This window comes from Oryza glaberrima, chromosome 5 (genome assembly GCF_000147395.1).
Source record: "Oryza glaberrima chromosome 5, OglaRS2, whole genome shotgun sequence".
Lineage (NCBI taxonomy): Eukaryota > Viridiplantae > Streptophyta > Magnoliopsida > Poales > Poaceae > Oryza > Oryza glaberrima.
Genome location: NC_068330.1, coordinates 2,862,031 through 2,879,939, shown reverse-complemented (window position 1 = coordinate 2,879,939; position 17,909 = coordinate 2,862,031). Strand labels below are relative to the sequence as shown.

At 40.9% G+C, this 17,909-nt stretch overlaps 3 protein-coding genes across 4 annotated transcripts; 2 read left to right on the top strand and 1 right to left on the bottom strand.

The window, feature by feature from the left end:
• Window positions 1–123: 123 nt before the first annotated feature.
• LOC127775052 (dihydrolipoyl dehydrogenase 1, chloroplastic-like) lies at window positions 124–6,477 on the top strand. Of its 2 annotated transcripts, none has more exons than XM_052301364.1 (15): window positions 124–549; window positions 1,392–1,538; window positions 2,013–2,147; window positions 2,728–2,845; window positions 3,545–3,669; window positions 3,993–4,118; window positions 4,206–4,286; window positions 4,550–4,612; window positions 4,704–4,778; window positions 4,873–4,951; window positions 5,047–5,147; window positions 5,404–5,517; window positions 5,692–5,805; window positions 5,902–5,973; window positions 6,108–6,477. In XM_052301364.1, the coding sequence occupies exons 1-15, from the start codon at window positions 244–246 to the stop codon at window positions 6,222–6,224; spliced, it is 1,773 nt and encodes a 590-aa protein (XP_052157324.1). In that variant the 5' UTR covers window positions 124–243; the 3' UTR covers window positions 6,225–6,477. The 2 variants fall into 2 exon arrangements, with proteins under 2 accessions (XP_052157324.1, XP_052157325.1); XM_052301365.1 differs by having other exon boundaries at window positions 6,071–6,477.
• A 919-nt stretch (window positions 6,478–7,396) lies between these two features.
• LOC127774641 (tubulin gamma-2 chain) lies at window positions 7,397–11,992 on the top strand. The gene is made up of 12 exons (XM_052300921.1): window positions 7,397–7,793; window positions 8,540–8,740; window positions 8,933–9,044; window positions 9,257–9,657; window positions 9,860–9,913; window positions 10,003–10,107; window positions 10,274–10,348; window positions 10,424–10,468; window positions 10,554–10,682; window positions 10,995–11,099; window positions 11,174–11,235; window positions 11,671–11,992. Exons 1-11 carry the CDS (start codon window positions 7,665–7,667, stop codon window positions 11,225–11,227), a joined length of 1,410 nt encoding a protein of 469 aa, XP_052156881.1. The 5' UTR covers window positions 7,397–7,664; the 3' UTR covers window positions 11,228–11,235; window positions 11,671–11,992.
• A 341-nt stretch (window positions 11,993–12,333) lies between these two features.
• LOC127775160 (dnaJ protein ERDJ3B) lies at window positions 12,334–16,827 on the bottom strand. The gene is made up of 10 exons (XM_052301481.1): window positions 16,540–16,827; window positions 16,137–16,285; window positions 15,761–15,893; window positions 14,773–14,893; window positions 14,452–14,568; window positions 14,244–14,330; window positions 13,633–13,692; window positions 13,459–13,536; window positions 12,975–13,046; window positions 12,334–12,866 (listed from the first exon to the last, which is right to left on the bottom strand). The coding sequence occupies exons 1-10, from the start codon at window positions 16,605–16,607 to the stop codon at window positions 12,708–12,710; spliced, it is 1,044 nt and encodes a 347-aa protein (XP_052157441.1). The 5' UTR covers window positions 16,608–16,827; the 3' UTR covers window positions 12,334–12,707.
• Between the last annotated feature and the right edge of the window lie 1,082 nt (window positions 16,828–17,909).

Here is a 17,909-nt window from a genome sequence, read left to right as displayed (position 1 = left end):
CAAACCCATGCGCGCATCCCCCCCCCTCACTGACAGGTGGCCCCCACCCCCACTCCCCTCCTTCCCTCCGCCCCCGCCTAGGCGCCACAGCTTCGAATTCTCCGCCCCCTCGCTCCCATAAACCCCCCGCCCGCCGCCTCGCTCTCCTTCTGCCCCCCACCTCGCCTCCTCCGCCGCCGCCTCCCATTCCCCTCGCGACTCCGGCTTCTCTTCTCCTCTCCTCTTGCGTTCGTCGTGAGGGCGATGAACTCCGCGGCGGCGGCGGCGGCGTGCGCCTCGGCCCCGGCGTGGGTGGTCGGCGGCGGCGCCGGCGGGGGAGCTAGATCCGCGCGGGGGCCATGCGGGATCAGGGTGTGCGGGCTCGGGGGCGAGGCGGTGGCGCTCCGCTCGCTGCGGATCTCGCAGGGGGCGGCGGTGAGGCGGGCGGCGGTGGCGGCGAGGGCGGCCGCGGAGAACGGCGTGGCGGGGAGCGGCGGGTTCGACTACGACCTCGTCATCATCGGCGCCGGCGTTGGTGGGCACGGCGCGGCGCTCCACGCTGTCGAGGAGGTAAGTGCGGACCATGTTTACTGTTCGGTGTAGAGCTCTAGCCGTTTCTCGTCGGCGGCGCTGTACCCGTGATCTATTGACATTTGAACTGATGACTGTATAGAATGATCTATGGGATTTCCGGTATTATGGAGCTGCGAACTTAAGTACTTAGCTGAATTCAAAATTTCAAATGAACCACTTCGCTAGAGCTCATGCTTTGTTGAAATTTACACTGCGAAATGGTAACTGGAGGTTTTTGTTAGTAAGTAATTTGGTGCTAGCACAGGTAAACTGTTTAAATTGAGTGCTATCTTGAGCTTTGCTTTGGGACTTCAGTGGTTAGTCCATTGCAGTGCGCTGATAGTCTATTAAATTTATGCTGAGACTATCACTATGAAACTAGAAAATCTTCCTTTCTAGTTGAAATATTTTTTTTTGTCTTGATGGATTGATGATCGTAGAGGTAAAGAATATATAATGTGCAACTCAACGCATTTGTAAACCAACTCTATCTTGAATGCAGCACCAGCAAAATAGTGACCACTCGGTTGTTCTGGTGGTTATCTATTTACAAATTTCAATGTTGGCACACTTTGGCCCTGTTGGAGCCTGCCAAGTGCCAAGCAGTAGCAGTTTAGTTGGATTATTGGCTTACTTGATATGTTACTTCTTTGTTGATATATCCGACAGGCCAACATACAAAAATGCACACACTTTTTTGTTTACAATCCAAGGCTTTTCTGTAGCATATAACGCAAATAAGATTGCAGAGTTATAAATGTAATAACCTGTCTTTGTTATTACTAGTCCACTACTGCTGTCTCAATGTGTTAAGTGTTAACTGGCCCAAATTTGTGCAGGGTTTGAAAACTGCAATTATTGAGGGAGATGTTGTAGGTGGGACTTGTGTAAACAGAGGTTGTGTCCCATCAAAAGCACTTCTTGCTGTCAGCGGTCGCATGAGGGAGCTTCATGATGAACATCACATGAAGTCATTGGGTCTACAGGTATTTTGTTTGGATGAATTACTGCATTAGCCTCTTTGTTTGATGTGTTGAAACTTGAAAATAGTTCACATAACAATTGACAAATGAGTGGACTTTTAAAAGATTTGTGTTCTACAGTATTTTTTAGTCAATTTCTTTTAGGTACGACCAGTCCATTCAAGCTGGTTCACAAAATAGGTACTGACACAGGGAGTGTAAAGCGTGCGAGGTTCCTGTTTTCATGTTTATCATTTGTGTCCTGAAATTGATGTCTATGTCAACTCTATGGAGCTTACCTTGTTTCTTACTCACAATGCATCAGGTTTGCTATATGTCTATGAATCTGTATCTCTGTGTTTTGTGAGATTGTCCAAAATTTAATGTCACCAGTTACTAGGCCTATTACCTGTGGCCTTTGGGCATCGGCTGTTTTCTCATTCTTGTGTGTTGCATTGTGTCCTGCATAAATCATTAAGCCCATTCTCTGTGCAACAGGTTTCATCCCCTGGATATGACAGACAAGCTGTTGCTGATCATGCAAACAATCTCGCCTCTAAAATCCGAAGCAACTTGACTAATTCAATGAAAGCTCTGGGAGTGGATATATTGAGTGGTTTTGGTGCAATTGTTGTAAGTCATCCATAAGACCATAACTTCACTGTCATGTACAATCATGAGTTATGCACATGAGTGTTACATTCTCATTTTTGGGCAAGAACAGATGTTAATATTTCTCTTGACTTATATACATGTTATATGTAAACCACTGAGTTAAATCCTTACGGATAGCACTTTGTTGAATTGTAGATGCTTAGCTTTTGGTTGCATATCAATGTCGGTGTGTCCTACAATCAAGTCTATTCAAATGTTACCAAGTTATAGCTGGAAGTGCATTTATGTGCCCCATGTTTTGTTATGGTTCAAGAATTGACATATATACTAAATTAGCAGTAATTTCTTGTGGAAAGCAGCAAGTTTATTGGTTCTCTTAGTTATGAGCCATTAAAATGTACATACATCACTACTAGATGTATCATGTTACTATTTGATGTGGCCAATTCAGTCGCTGATGGAATAAGCTGACCTATTCTTTGAACTTGACAACAATCATATCTTGTGGTAGAAAATGCATACAGGAATATCTCATCTGCGAAATATGACATAATAGAGGATTGCCGACATTAATCTATTCCTATCATGATTTGATCAGGGAAAACAAAAGGTACGGTATGGAAAAGTTGGTTTTCCAGACAAAGAAATCACTGCAAGGAATATCATCATTGCTACTGGATCAGTTCCTTTTGTTCCCAAGGGCATAGAGGTTGATGGTAAGTACTACCTTTTCTTCTCTTGATGGATCATGCATCTCATTTAGTTAGCTCTAGTTTCCAGACTGAACATTGAAGCAAGTGATCAAATGCTGAAAGAAGCATGTACTTCTAGCTCAGTTGTAGTGACCATAGTCTTAGCTGTGTGCCATGTGATTACTGAATTGTTTTGTATATACAAGCTTTGTGGTAGCTTATTCTGAAACAAGTTTTCCTTATTACAATTTACATACTTAAATGTTTTTCTAATTGTCCATGACTGTTGGTATTTATTTTGGTTAATAAAACCCATTTTGTTGCAACTTGCGGCATGTGCCATAACTAGCATAATAAAGCCACACATGTTTTATTAGTTTTAGACTTCTAGAATCACTAGTGGCAATAGATAAAACATAATTTACTATTTGTTATGCCTGAATAACCTTAAATGTGTGCCTGTATTTGGATACCTTAGAGATCCCGATAGAAAGCATTCGATCTTGGAAGCCACATGATCTTTGTGCCCTTCTGCTACTGCTTCCATCTTTTGATGTTATAATCTCAGCATAGAGGAGACACATTACCATTATTACATTATGTCCTACAGCTGAATGACATGGAAGATTAGCACAATTGGGTTTGCAGACCCAAATGTGTTGCCTACCATTTCTTGTTATACCTATTGTTCTTACAGAAGCCTGCTGGGCAACTTTTGTGCAGGGAAAACTGTTTTTACCAGTGATCATGCACTAAAACTTGAGTCTGTCCCGGACTGGATAGCAATCGTTGGAAGTGGATACATTGGGCTTGAATTCAGTGATGTATATACAGCTCTTGGAAGTGAGGTACATGAAAGTTCTTGCTGTGAATAAATTCAAGGATATGGCTTAGAGAATCATACAGTGAGCATGGAATCATGCAATTATTGCAGAAACATGGTTCTACAATGGGTATAACTGGAAAAATTGCATCTGTAGTTATCTGGATATGTTATCCTTTTTGCTTTGCATATAGTGACCAGTGAGGTCCACCCTGTTATTTGATTGGATGCAAATTTGACTACACTGTTTTCAACTTACACAAATGATTCTATTACAGTAGTATTGTATCACTGCATGCTGATTTTTGTTTTCACATGCCCCCTGAATTGACAGTTTTCATTCTTCAGGTTACTTTTGTTGAAGCTCTTGACCAGCTAATGCCTGGTTTTGATCCTGAAATTGCAAAATTAGCCCAGAGAGTCCTTATCAACCCTCGGAATATAGACTATCACACTGGTGTTTTTGCAAGCAAGGTTAACTAGACCTTCTACCTTAGCTTTCTTCATACCGCAGACACATTTCATCATCTCTATGTTAAAATTGTTGATGATTTTTTCTAGATTACTCCAGCAAAGGATGGAAAACCTGTGCAGATTGAGCTCATTGATGCAAAAACAAAGGAACACAAAGAAACCCTCGAGGTAAAAACTACATTTAAACAATCTTTCAGTCCTTGTACATAGTATCTCCAATTGCAGTTTTACTAGCCAACTTTTTGTTAAGATACTTCACTCTTCATATACTCCTATAGCTATATGACTTACTGATTATCAAATGTATGGACAGTTGTCTCTTTTCTATGTAACTTATTGTTGTTTAGTTCATCTGTAGTAAGTTGATACTATAAACATAGTTTTTATTTCTCCATAATGGCTTATGTGGAAGATCTAAAATGTGGCTCTAGGTGGATGCAGCCCTTATAGCCACAGGACGGGCACCATTCACAAAAGGACTTGGCTTGGAAAATGTAAGTACCTGAAGGTTGAAACTGTTTGCTGTCAGAACATTTCCTACAGTTAAGTTTCAAGCATAGTGAATCGGACCCTTTTTTTCTTCAGATCAATGTTGTTACACAGCGTGGTTTTATTCCTGTTGATGAGCGAATGCGAGTCATGGATGCAGATGGCAATGTGGTATGTTGAAACAAATGAATTACCATGCTTTGTTCAGAATAATCCTCTTCCTGGCTTGTATGGGATCTAACATGCCATGCATTTTTATTTGTAGGTTCCGAACTTATATTGCATTGGAGATGCCAATGGTAAACTCATGCTTGCTCATGCTGCCAGTGCACAGGGAATCTCTGGTACATTGCAAATCTGTTTAGATTTCATCTTCTTCTATCGCTCCTATGTTGCTTATCGTATAGTTGCCTGATAAGTAATTCCTATGAAAATGTAGTTGTCGAACAAATCTCTGGGAGGGACCACATCCTAAATCATTTAAGCATCCCCGCTGCTTGCTTCACTCATCCAGAGATTAGTATGGTTGGGCTTACAGAGGTAAGTCAGGTGTAATCCCATATAGCTTTCTTTAGTCTGCCCTGTTTATGCGTTACTTCTTCATCTACTTCTGTTATATTTTCTGTCTTGATATTTAGTCTTATATTTTCTGTCTTGATATTTTGTCTTTTCCTTGACGTAACCAATTCGTTATCCTTTTACTGTATTTGGTATGTATCCATTGCTTCTTGAAGGGGATCTAAACCATGCAATCTTTATGATTTCCTTGACCAAGTGTTATCAATAAATATTGCAGCCACAAGCCAGAGAAAAAGCTGATAAAGAAGGATTTGAGATAAGTGTTGTTAAGACCAGCTTTAAGGCTAATACAAAAGCATTGGCAGAAAATGAAGGAGATGGACTTGCTAAGGTATACATGTTTTTAGTTTGTGCCACTTATTTCTATCAGTTTTTTTTTCCTTGCAGGGTTATTTCTATCAGTTGTGTTGTCTTGTCTCCAAATTGGCACCTGGGTATTGCTGTCTTGCATGGCTTCATTCAGTGACATACTTTGGGCTTGACAATTGTATGTTCCTTTCTGCAGTTGATTTACCGGCCTGACACTGGAGAAATTCTTGGTGTGCACATTTTGGGTTTGCACGCTGCTGACCTCATCCACGAGGCATCAAATGCCATTGCCCTAGGAACTCGGTTGCAAGTGAGTATAATGATATTATTTTTCTTCACTTGGTTCGTCTTTGTTAGCCTTTCAGCAGTATAACTTGAATTTGACATGATCACTCCCACCACGCAGGACATCAAGTTTGCTGTTCATGCACACCCAACATTGTCCGAGGTGCTGGACGAACTCTTTAAAGCAGCCAAGGTACACTTCAGCGCTCCATTTTTCTCTCGTGTTTAGAATCCTTGACCACATTTCTGAACAGCTGCAAGCTATTCTTTTTTTTTTTCCTTCCCAACAGGTTAATTCGGGTGTTTCTCATTCTGTAAATGAACCAGTTGCAGCCTAGAGAAGGGCCGGAGCGCAAGCCAAAGCATCCACCACAACCACTCCTGAAGGTCCTTAGTTTCGTCACGCACCTGCTCACTTCCCAGAAACGAAATCGGCAACCATAGTTAAGTGAGGAGCCTCTGACGAACTCGAGGCAAAAAGGTTCATAGCGCCGATCTTTCTGTAGCTTCCATCTGTGTAGAACATTTCCAGATTTTTGTAGTTTTTCGTTTGGTTTAATTATACGAGGGGCTTAGTTATACGAACTCGAGGCAAAAAGGTTGATTGTCATGTAATTTGTAGCCCTGGTGTAGACTTGATCGAAATAATCAGTTCTGCTGCTGGTCCTGTGTATCATCAAAATAATTTATCTGCTCAGCTTAAATATGTTATATAGGACGGAATTTCAGAATTCGGAAGAAGAGTTTGTACTGTACTTTGTAGAGTAAAGAGTTTTTGGTACAATTATGACCATGGAAAGTTCCTTAATTTTGCAGTAAGTTGGGGAAACCATGAAAGAGCTGTCATTAATTAATTACTAGTAGCTGTTGTTCATGTACAGTTTGGTTGTTCATTGGTTGGTTCGTGTATCTGACGAACAAAAGGAGAAACCTGTTGACATAGACCCAATTTGACACGCGATAATTTCATACATACAATTTTATGGTATGAAGACTGAAGTTTCCTAGGCACTTATAAGCCAACTATAACTACATATCACTCCAACACGTTACGTGTGTATGAGAGGTGGGAATGGGTATTAATGATGTAGTATATTTTTTAGTTAATTATTATATAAATAGGCTATTAGATTATCTATAGATAATTTAGAGTCAGTAGATGGTTATACTATTAAACTTACTCTAAACTCGTAATTTGTCCCGCTAAAATTCACTTTGCTAGGTAGTTATGCGGGAGACGTGGAACACATTAATTTTCGTGTTTCGCGTGGAACACTCGAAAATTTTCGTGTTTGGAATCAAACGGCATTTCATAAAATTTGCAAACAGTCACGGTTCGAGGCGGAGAAATTTTGCACGTCCCTTCATCCCAAAATAAATTCATTTATCATCCATCATAAATATTCCAATACAAAAGAAGATGACTAGAATACTCTTACTTTATCAAATCCCATTATAACTATTTATCACTTTATCTAATTCTAATATAATTATTCTTTACTTTTATAAACTCCGTTAATAAATACTTTAGTTTATTTTAAGATAAATGAGGGAGCTAAAAAATGATAGACGGATGAACTAGTATTACCTCAAAATTTCGAAAATTGCGCCCGTCTTCCTTCCCTTCCCCTCAATCCTCTCCCCATTTTCCCCGTCGCTCACAAATCTCCGCTTCGTCCCCCACCCACCCCCCACTCCACTCCCCGCAGTTGGTGGCCCGCGGCGGCGCAAGCCCTAGCGTCCACGCGAAGCAAACCCCCCAAAACCCTAGCTCCGCCGCCGGCGGCGGCGCCCGAGCTGCAACCCCCGCCACGACGCCATCCGGGTGGCTAGCCTAAGCCCCTAACCAAACCCTAGCGACCGGCGCCGCAGTCGGGGGCAGAGATGCCGCGGGAGATCATCACGATACAGGTGGGGCAATGCGGGAACCAGATCGGGATGGAGTTCTGGAAGCAGCTCTGCCTCGAGCACGGCATCGGCAAGGACGGCCTCCTCGAGGACTTCGCCACCCAGGTTGCCCCCCCTGTCTCTGCTCCTCCCTCCCTCCCTCCCCCACGCCGCGGGAACACTCCGGATCGGCGGTGTGGTTGGTCTGATCCGTGTGGGTTACAAGATTTCTCCATGTTCTGCATCAGAAATGGGCGCGCTTCTCTTTTTGTTTAGGTCTAAGGGTTTAGTGGAGTGAAGTGTGTGTGGGTTTTGGGCTTGCAGATGCTTGGAGCGCTATGTCTAGTGTTTTTTTTTTACAAGTAATTTAGTAGTACACTTGAACACCTGCACGTTTGAACTGGCACCAGCATTTTGTTGGCATTGGGGATTGTTCATTTCCAAGTGTAAGAATGAGGCGTGATTGGGGCATACTTGCAACATAGGAATTTCATGGGAAACAATTCATTTCCATAGGAACTAGAGGGAATTCAACCGTTCCGCGCAGGTCCTGTTGTTTAAGAGTTCAGTGTTTCAACTTTTAAATGCCTTTTGATACTGGAAGCAGGGGAATAAATAGATCCCAGTTAACTGAATTACGACTTAAAGTGCCAAATTCGATGAATGGTTCAATCTCAATCTGACTCCTTGTTGCTCTGAGAAGTGCAGCTACGATCTAAATGCACAGCCTAAATACAATAGCATCCAAATATTATGTTTCTTTTCGTATCATCTAGAACGGTTACAATGTCTATCATTCATTTCAATGCATATTTTCCTTTGTTGGTAGCTATGTTAACCAAAGAGTGCTAAAGACTCAAGTTTCTCTGCAGGGAGGAGATAGGAAGGATGTTTTCTTCTACCAGGCTGATGACCAGCATTACATACCGAGGGCTCTTCTTGTGGATCTAGAGCCGAGAGTGATCAACGGAATACAGAACAGTGAGTACAGGAATCTATACAATCATGAGAATATATTTGTGGCTGAGCATGGAGGTGGTGCTGGGAACAACTGGGCTAGTGGATATCACCAGGTATACTTTGATCTGTCTTATCCATATTTCATCTGCTACACTGCTAATCAATTCTGTAGGTTTGTCAGCCGATCACCAATGCTATAGGTTTTGTTATATTCTGTCATTAGATCAATTGTGCCTGTGTTTCTTCAGTCAGAGTTTAATATATCTTTCACATTAATGTTTTTTTTTCCTATTTACACACTATAGGGTGAGCAAGTTGTTGATGATATCATGGATATGATAGACAGAGAAGCAGATGGAAGTGATAGCCTTGAGGGTTTTGTGTTATGCCACTCAATTGCTGGTGGAACTGGTTCAGGTCATTTATCTCGATCTCCTTTCTTGGTTTCATTCATTTGTCTTAGTTTTCTGTAAATCACCATCTATTGTAACTGGAGCGTATATTGGTGTTTTAACATGTGGCTTAGTGTGTATATGGGATGCTGTAGTTGCAATATGGAAAAGTAGTATTTCCACATGTCAGTTTTCTTACAATAGTTATCTAATTTTGTCCACTCTTCCCTCATTTAGGTATGGGTTCTTACCTGTTGGAGACTCTGAATGACCGATACAGCAAAAAGCTTGTCCAGACATACAGTGTTTTCCCAAATCAGATGGAAACAAGTGATGTTGTTGTCCAGCCATATAATTCGCTTTTAACTCTGAAGCGGCTGACACTGAATGCTGACTGTGTGGTTGTTCTTGACAATACGGCCCTTAATAGGATTGCTGTGGAACGTCTTCATTTAGCAAATCCTACTTTTGCACAAACAAACTCTTTGGTCTCAACAGTTATGTCTGCAAGCACAACTACTCTGAGGTATCCTGGATATATGAACAATGACCTGGTTGGCCTTCTTGCCTCTTTGATCCCTACTCCAAGGTGTCATTTTCTGATGACAGGTTACACTCCATTGACTGTTGAACGACAGGTGATTTGATCATATTTGTTGCATTGGTTCATGTAACATTTGATTTCACATTTTATCTGTTTAGTAACTACTTTTCTTGAGTTTAGTTTGGGGGTTGGTAGACTAGTATATACTATGTCAAATACATATTACTTTCCCTGCCTTCTTTTGTGACAAATGGGGAAAAATTCAGTTCATGATATAAGGATATGCTCAATTGCAGGTTAACATGATACGCAAGACAACAGTATTAGATGTTATGAGGCGACTTCTGCAGGTATTCTTTACTTCCTTAGGAATAGGATGCTTGCCACTTTATGATCTTTATGAAATTTAAAATTTGGACCTTTATTTGTTGTCTTGCAGACCAAAAATATAATGGTGTCATCATATGCTCGAAATAAGGAAGCTAGTCAGGCTAAATACATCTCCATACTTAACATCATTCAGGGAGAGGTGGATCCTACACAGGTAAAGTTCTGTTAAATGGGTTTATTAGTTTAGCTTTATCCATAGCAGCTGGAATATTGAAATGAAATTTGCCTAGTTCTGAAGCAGAATGAAGATCTCGTTCTTCTGATCCTTTGGAATTGCTTGTTCATTCCGTTCTTATCTTTTGGTATTCTCATGCATTTAGGTCCATGAGAGCCTACAAAGGATACGTGAAAGGAAGCTTGTTAACTTCATTGAGTGGGGACCTGCAAGCATTCAGGTCATTATACAACTAGAATAATTTTAGGTTAAACCTTTTTGACATATTGATTTATTATTATTTCAACTGCCACAGGTTGCCTTATCAAGAAAATCTCCATATGTACAAACCACGCATAGGGTACCTTTCTCTCACTCTCTCACTCTCACTATCTTTTTTTTGTCAATTCAAGTGCAATGTTTGAATCACTAATGTTTGTCTACAGGTTAGTGGATTGATGCTGGCGAATCATACTAGTATCCGTCACTTATTCAGCAAATGCCTGGGACAGTATGAAAAGCTAAGGAAAAAGCAAGCTTTTCTTGACAACTACAGAAAGTTCCCAATGTTTGAGGTAAGAAACTCTATTCCTTCAATTTCATCCATTTTCATTACCTGAGTAATTTCCAAATTTGAAGTTTCTGGTTAAACTAGGTATGTTTGAAGTGCTACAATGTAATTCCCTGTTCAAAACCTGTTTGACACCAACAATTTTGAACATTCCACTAGCAATTTTACATTAAAGTATAAAACAAACATGAACTGTAGCACTATAAGTTTCTTGTTTTTCTTGAAGTGAAATGCTTTCAGTACTATATATGATCTTGTGAGGAAACCTGTCCATTATTCTGTCCAAAATACTCAACGTTTTGGCCTCTCTATACAGGACAATGATCTCTCTGAATTTGATGAATCTCGAGAAATAATAGAGAGCTTAGTTGATGAGTACAAGGCTTGCGAATCACCAGACTACATCAAATGGGGGATGGAGGTACGTCTTTGCTCCATTTCAGTATATTTGTTATTTACTTTATGTGAAATGCTGAGCAATCCGTTGAAAAATAGGATGCTGGAGAGGCAAACGTTGCGGCTGCACTTGATTCGAAGTTAGTGGTGTAAATATGAAGGTAACGCATTGGACTCCATTCCTGATATAGCTTGCTGTACGGGTACCTGGAACCTTTGTTGAACTTTTTGGAGAAATATTTTGTACATGGCCTTGATGAGCACATTATTCTCCTAAAGAAGTGCATTTATTTTATCAGCAGTCCTTGTGTTGTGGAGAGTTGGAGATATTATGGTGTTAAATTAGGTGTATCGACAGTGACACTACTAAATTCGTTACTCCTTTGATTTTCACTCTGTTAGCTACTCCCCCGTCCCAATATAGTTGTCCTTTTATGTTGTTTAGCATAGATTAAGTTTAAGAATAAAAGACAGTAATGTCCCTTATTAAATGATGTATGCTTGTGAGTAGAATTTTGAAACCTGGAATTTAGGACGAAGGGGTTATAATATTGTCTTTTAAACCTCTTGTCATGAGCTATGACTTGTACATGCAGGTCCTACAAGAATGCAACTCTAATTGCCTGATGGTCATCAGTTCGATGGCAGCTGCTCGACTCGTTCCCACTCTAGTGCTAGATGCGTTTCCTCAGCATTCTTCAAGTTTGCTTCTCGTGTTAGTGTTACAGCCTGTGCGACATGAGTGTATATCTTGACCCACTTCGAACTGGCCGTTGTTTGTGCTGTTCCGTTTTGGGTTGCAATCCCTTCTGGTGATGCTTTGTGTGTGTGGATGCGTGTGATGTACTGATACTGATGGGTTTTGTGCCAGAATAGCATGCAGAGGTCTAATTGTTGGTGCAGACAAGTGGTTTGACAGATCTGGCTGATTACTGTAATGTACTAGAGTGTAAAAACAGCTCGCGTCTTTGGCTGCGCCTATGGTTTTGCATCCAGCCAGCCAGTTTGTTCACTTTGGTAATTCCATAACTTTCTACTCTCAAAACTTCTATTAAAATTTGGTAAGGTCTCAAAGTAAAAACCATCGGTCTATACAATACCTTACCAAAATTAGGCAACGAAGTAAATAAGCCCTGAAAAGTGAGTTATGATTAATTTGATGTGATAAATTACTAGCTGGAATTCTTTCGTATTGGTCTGATCATTCACCAGATGAGCCCTAGACGTACTCGAGTATAGTTCACCAGCAGGACAACGAATGACCCTGACTTAAATTCCATTTAATTTTACTGCTGACTGTTGTACAACCAGTAAATACATTTTTGGGAAGTGTAAGCTACAATTCTACCATCAATATATTCTTCCAGCAATACAAATATTTTGGTACAGCTCATGATCATCCAACTTCCTAAATGCTACACCCGGCTGTTAATGACATGAGAAACAAAAGAAGGTAAAAGAGAAATTAAACTGCTGAACTGCTAACAATTACCAACGCAAAATCACACCCACAGAAAAGGCAGCTGCTGGTGCTTGTAAGCTGGGAAAATTTCCTTTTTTGAGGCAGTTTTCCTTCCCACCTCAAATGAGAACGAACTAGCTGCAGCATAAAAGCGAAAACCTGGGCCTTCGGTTATGTGAGAATGCTCTTCAGCTTGGACTTCTGGTCGTCGGTTAGGGTTTTCGGGAATAAAACCTCGAAAGTTACATATAGGTCGCCTTTCTTGTTGCTCTGGTACAATGGCATTCCTTCCCCTTTGAACTTCCTAACCTCCTTGGGTTTGGTGATCCCCTAAATATTCACGACGAAATTGTGATGATCAGTTGCAGTATTGCAGGTGATGAATGAGAATGACTACAGTGTACAAGAATTCTTGATGGTGTGGGGGGTGGATTAAACCTTGGTGCCAATTTCCACCATATGATTGTCCAGATGCTTAATGGTCTTCTCGAAGCCGACCAGAGCTTGGAGCTGCAGGACCAAAGGATGGTCAGGAAATACAGGCTAAAGTGATGAACAAACTAAAAGAACAGCCCAAGCTCTACAGTTAGTTACAATGATTAGTAGTAAGGGATTTCATGGTTTCCACTGCTAGATTGGCACTCCAAGATTTGGGTTTTGCCAGATCTTGGATTTTATCAAGTTACTGAGGTGGCTGGACATGGAACTCCTCCCATCCACAGTGGCTGAAAAGCCGGAAACATATTTGGATCTTTTTTTATCCATATAAGATGATAAACTTCTTTGTCATCTTGGGACTTTGGTCCTTATAATGTGACCAAGTTTTTCACGTAAGGTTGTCATCAGGCTAATTTTCACAGGATAACTACACCTTTAAAGAGAGTTAATTAGAACATGCATAACAGACGGGGGTGAGCAGTACCAGGGAGATTGTAACAGTTGTGTGCAGGTCATTGCCTTCTCTTCTGAATCGCTCATGTGGTGCTGTTCGGATCCTAAACTGCTCATGAAGCATTCATTTGATGATAAATATTAGTAAAACAGATCACCCCCTCACAATAAACTTTAACCAACCAGAAAAAGGTGCTAAGCAAACCTTCAAATCTCCAGGTTCACCATCAATCTTAGGCTCTCCTTCCTCAAAGAATGAAACTTCCTGCAAATATAAAATGGTGCGGCCAAATCAACATCCAAACTGTAAAGTAGAACTTATAGTGATGAATAGAATATAATGTTCATGACAAACAACTGTCTCTGATCATGTTAGTAGCCTGAGGAAATTAAAGGCCACCACATAAATTCAATAGTTCACATGAAAGATCAAGATCTCTTTCCTGTATCAGGCCAAATTCCAAAAGCTGCTAGTAATTTGCCAATTACCAGGTAAAAAGAAGCATTGATTGGCTTTAACAGAAAAAAAGCAAACAATACCAATTAACAAGCCACTGATTAGTGTTGTGATCCATGAATCAGCCAGTTTGACTGAAGGTTTCAAATTCTAATAGTAAACAATGAAGTGCTGATCATAAATGACAGCTTATTAGTTTAGCAGTTTAGCATCTAGAAGTAGCAATAGCATGTGGTACACTTACAACCATAGTACATATAATCTTATCTAATGTTGACAAAATAATGGAGGAAGGCACACACTAAATCACAGCGCATCGCACAAATGTCTAGAAAGTGAACAGAACAGTTGCTCTATACCTGCCCATCTTGCATTCCCTTCTCAATATCAACAGTCAAAAAATCACCTTCTCGCACATACTTCACATTTGCACACTGGTCACAGACCTAAAAAGACAAATGCAACCTATTATTATGGAGTGAAAAAAACAATAAAAGAATAAAAATAAAGATATTTATGTTAAATCATGCCAAACTGTGGAATAACACAGCAAGGGGCAATCAATACCTGCTCGGTCATTTGTTGATACATTCCTGGACCAATTTGTCTATGGTAAACTTCGTTTCTGCAATTGCATCGCCTCTTTCCTGGTGCTGGCTTTATGACGTTTTTCTCCCGCCAAACCTATCATATAAACAAAAATAACAAAGTAAATTTGGAGCGGTAATTTCCATGTCAGTGCAGCCTTCACGGACACTCAAGCATGCTACTGAATAGAGCGGCAAGGTAATGTAATCACTTGATTTACATATTGTTTATGTAATTTATATAACTTATCTACACTACATCTTTCTTGTCCTCATTCCTCAGCTAGTCAAACTTGGTTACCTTTAGTGAGCCGCCCATGTACAAGTCCTCCAATGAAGCATCCAGTTCAACGATCACATCATCACCTTTTATAATCTGCTCTTCCTCCTCTTCCATCCCACCACCACCACCACCGAAGAAGCTACAGAGTTCAGGAACAAAACAGTAAAGCGATGATTAAGAACAAAATGATACAATAAAAGTAAATGCCAATTAGGTTGAATTGCATCTAGCTAAGATACTACTGTCTAATGTGTTTACATGCAGACTGTTGACATTAGATTTCCTGATCTTAAACTTTATATATTCAGTTAGTTCCTGGTGAGCACATCACCAACACATTTAGAATTTTGTTCCACAATGGAGGGGTTTGTGTTATTGTCGAACAAAGAGCTAGATATTTACATGAAAAGACCTCTTAAATCAGATATATATTGATATATGGAGGCGTACAGGCATTTATCTTCAGACTCAATTTGTTACTACCACCTATAAAAGTAGCTCACATGTACAGTTATAGCTCAGAGAAGGCTAAAACAATAAATGCTACCCCCTCCGTTCCAAAATGTAAGTTGTTTTAGTTTTGTCCCAAGTCAAAGACTTTAATCAAGTATATAGAAACCTAATTAATATCTACAATACCAAATAATTACCCCCTCCGATTCATATTATAAGACTTTCTAGCATTACCCATATTCATATAGATATTAATGAATCTAGATATAGCATTACCCACATTCATATAGATTTTAATGAATTTAGACACATATATGTCTAGATTCATTAATATCTATATGAATATGGGTAATGCTAGAAAGTCTTATAATATGAAACGGAGGAAGTACACTACTGAGACATATTTCATGGTGGACTTTAATGAAACTAATTTGATGTTGGCACAATTTTCCATAAACCTAGTCAAAGTCAGGATTTGGAACACCATACTTATGACAAAACCAAAACACCATCCATTTTGGAACGGATGGAGTAGATAGCACATTGGCCTCACCTGCTAAAGATGTCCTGAATGTTCATCCCGCCGCCGCCACCTCTCCCACCCTGGGCCTGGAACTGCTTCAGCCCCTCCTCGCCATACCGGTCATAGATCTTCCTCTTCTCCTGATCCGTCAAGATCTCATAAGCTGCAACAATACAACACCTTTACCCATTAATTCCCCCTCATGTGCACCAAATTTTCAGTCTTAAAAATGAGCACCAATTTTTCAGTCCAACAATGGGCTCCAATTTTTCAGTCCAACAACGAGCACCAATTTTTCAGTCCAGCAATGGGCTCCAATTTTTCAGTCCAGCAATGGGCTCCAATTTTTCAGTCCAACAATGGGCACCAACTTTGCAGTCTTAACAAAGGGGGGTGGATTCGTTACCATTGTTGATCTCGGCGAATCGCTTGTTGGCCTCCTCGTTGTTGGGATTCTTGTCGGGGTGGTACTTGAGCGCGAGCTTGCGGTAGGAACGCTTGATCTGATCCTCGGACGCGCCCTTGGGCACTTGCAGCACGTCGTAGTAGCTCTTCCTGATTCACAAACACCCAAAAAGGAAAAAAAATCCACCAAAATTTCAGTTGAATCCAATCCAGTATAATCCTCGAACAGAATGCGCACCAACATGATACATACAGATCTCAAGCTGATTTAATAATAAAAAGTTAAAAAAGGAGAGCCCATTGCGATTGGGAGATAAACTGGATCAGATCATGAGGAGGGATAAAAAAGAAGAGAAGTTCACACGAAGCGGGAGAGGGAGAGCTGAGCTGATCGGAAACCCTACCCCGCGACGGCCGCCACGAAGTGCAGCAGCAGAAGAAGCAGCGGCCATATCCACCGCGGCGCCGCCATCGCCGTCCCCTCCCGCGCCGCCCTCTCACCGAGCGGCCAAGGGCGCCTAGGGTCTCCCCGCGGGTGGGTCGCGGATCTAGGGTCAGACGAGAGGGTGTGCCTCCTCCTCCTCCTCCTCCTCCTCCTCCTCCTTCCGCGCGCTCGCCGGCGATGCCTCGCCTCCGCGTCGCCGCCGCCGTCGAGTCGGAGTCGTCTCGTCTTTTCTCTCTCTCTCTCTCACTCGCGGTTTAAAAGCTTCTAGAAGAAACCCGAGGGCGTTGTGGTGGGGTGGGGGGGGGGGGGGAGACGTGGAAGGTGATGACGTGGACCAATCGGGGACGGGGAACGGGTGGCGGTAGCGAATGGGTTGGCGCCACGTGGGAAGTCTTTTTTGCCTTTTGAGTCAGGCGATGCACCGGAGGATTGTACACGTCAGCAAACGGTGGGTTGACCTGTCGTGTGCGTCGTTGGTAAACCCAACTTGCCCCGCATGGCACGCTGATGAGTACAATATTATTTTTTTCCATTAATTTTGGGTTGTATTCTTTTACAATAAATAAAATACGTGCTATTAGAGCAGTACAATAGCAGGCTATAATCCAGCTGCAAACATATTTTAAGGAGATAAATGAGAAGATAGAAGAGCAGCGGCTACAGATTTGTAACCAGCTGTAGCATGGACTCCAAGATATAGTGTGTGTATGATAGGTGGGCCAAGTATCAATAGTGTAGTATGTAACTATTGTATGAATGAGCTATTAGATTGGCTATAGATGAATTGGAGCTAGTAGTTGCCTATACTATTAAACTTGCTCTACTACTCCCTCCGTTTCAGGTTAAGTCAAACTGCTTTAAGTTTGACTAAGTTTGTAGAAAAAATAATAAAATTTTCAACTCAGCACAAAATTATTATAAAGATATATTCAATTATTGATTTAATGATACTAATTTGGTATTATAAATATTATTATATTTGTGCATAAACTTAGTCAAATTTAAAGTAGTTTGACTTTGATCAAAGTCAAAACGTCTTATAACCTGAAACGGAAGGAGTAGTAAACTCTAAACCGTCTACAAACACCTATGGAGGAAAGAGAAAATAAATAATGAGAAGGGTCGGCTCTCATACAAAAGTTAATTAAGAAAGATATGAGAGAAAAAAATAGAGCCACCGTTATACTCCTCATATCCTAAATATAAGGCTCAATCACTTCTAACATAGAAACCAAGAAATAATTTAATCACCTTCTCGTTCATCACATTCATACATGTAGGCAATGTGATTGGGGAGCTTAATGTTAGAGGATTTAAAATAAACCAAAT

Coding starts and splice junctions, on each gene's coding strand:
- LOC127774641 (XM_052300921.1), top strand. CDS start 7,665: ATGCCGCGGGAGATCATCACGATACAGGTGGGGCAATGCGGGAACCAG. Junction 7,794..8,539: donor TCGAGGACTTCGCCACCCAG/GTTGCCCCCCCT, acceptor GTTTCTCTGCAG/GGAGGAGATAGGAAGGATGT. Junction 10,349..10,423: donor GGGGACCTGCAAGCATTCAG/GTCATTATACAA, acceptor CAACTGCCACAG/GTTGCCTTATCAAGAAAATC.
- LOC127775160 (XM_052301481.1), bottom strand. CDS start 16,607: ATGGCGGCGCCGCGGTGGATATGGCCGCTGCTTCTTCTGCTGCTGCAC. Junction 14,331..14,451: donor ATCAACAAATGACCGAGCAG/GTATTGATTGCC, acceptor TTGTCTTTTTAG/GTCTGTGACCAGTGTGCAAA. Junction 13,047..13,458: donor CAACTGTTACAATCTCCCTG/GTACTGCTCACC, acceptor TTGGTCCTGCAG/CTCCAAGCTCTGGTCGGCTT.
- LOC127775052 (XM_052301364.1), top strand. CDS start 244: ATGAACTCCGCGGCGGCGGCGGCGGCGTGCGCCTCGGCCCCGGCGTGG. Junction 3,670..3,992: donor ATACAGCTCTTGGAAGTGAG/GTACATGAAAGT, acceptor TTCATTCTTCAG/GTTACTTTTGTTGAAGCTCT. Junction 5,518..5,691: donor AAGGAGATGGACTTGCTAAG/GTATACATGTTT, acceptor TCCTTTCTGCAG/TTGATTTACCGGCCTGACAC.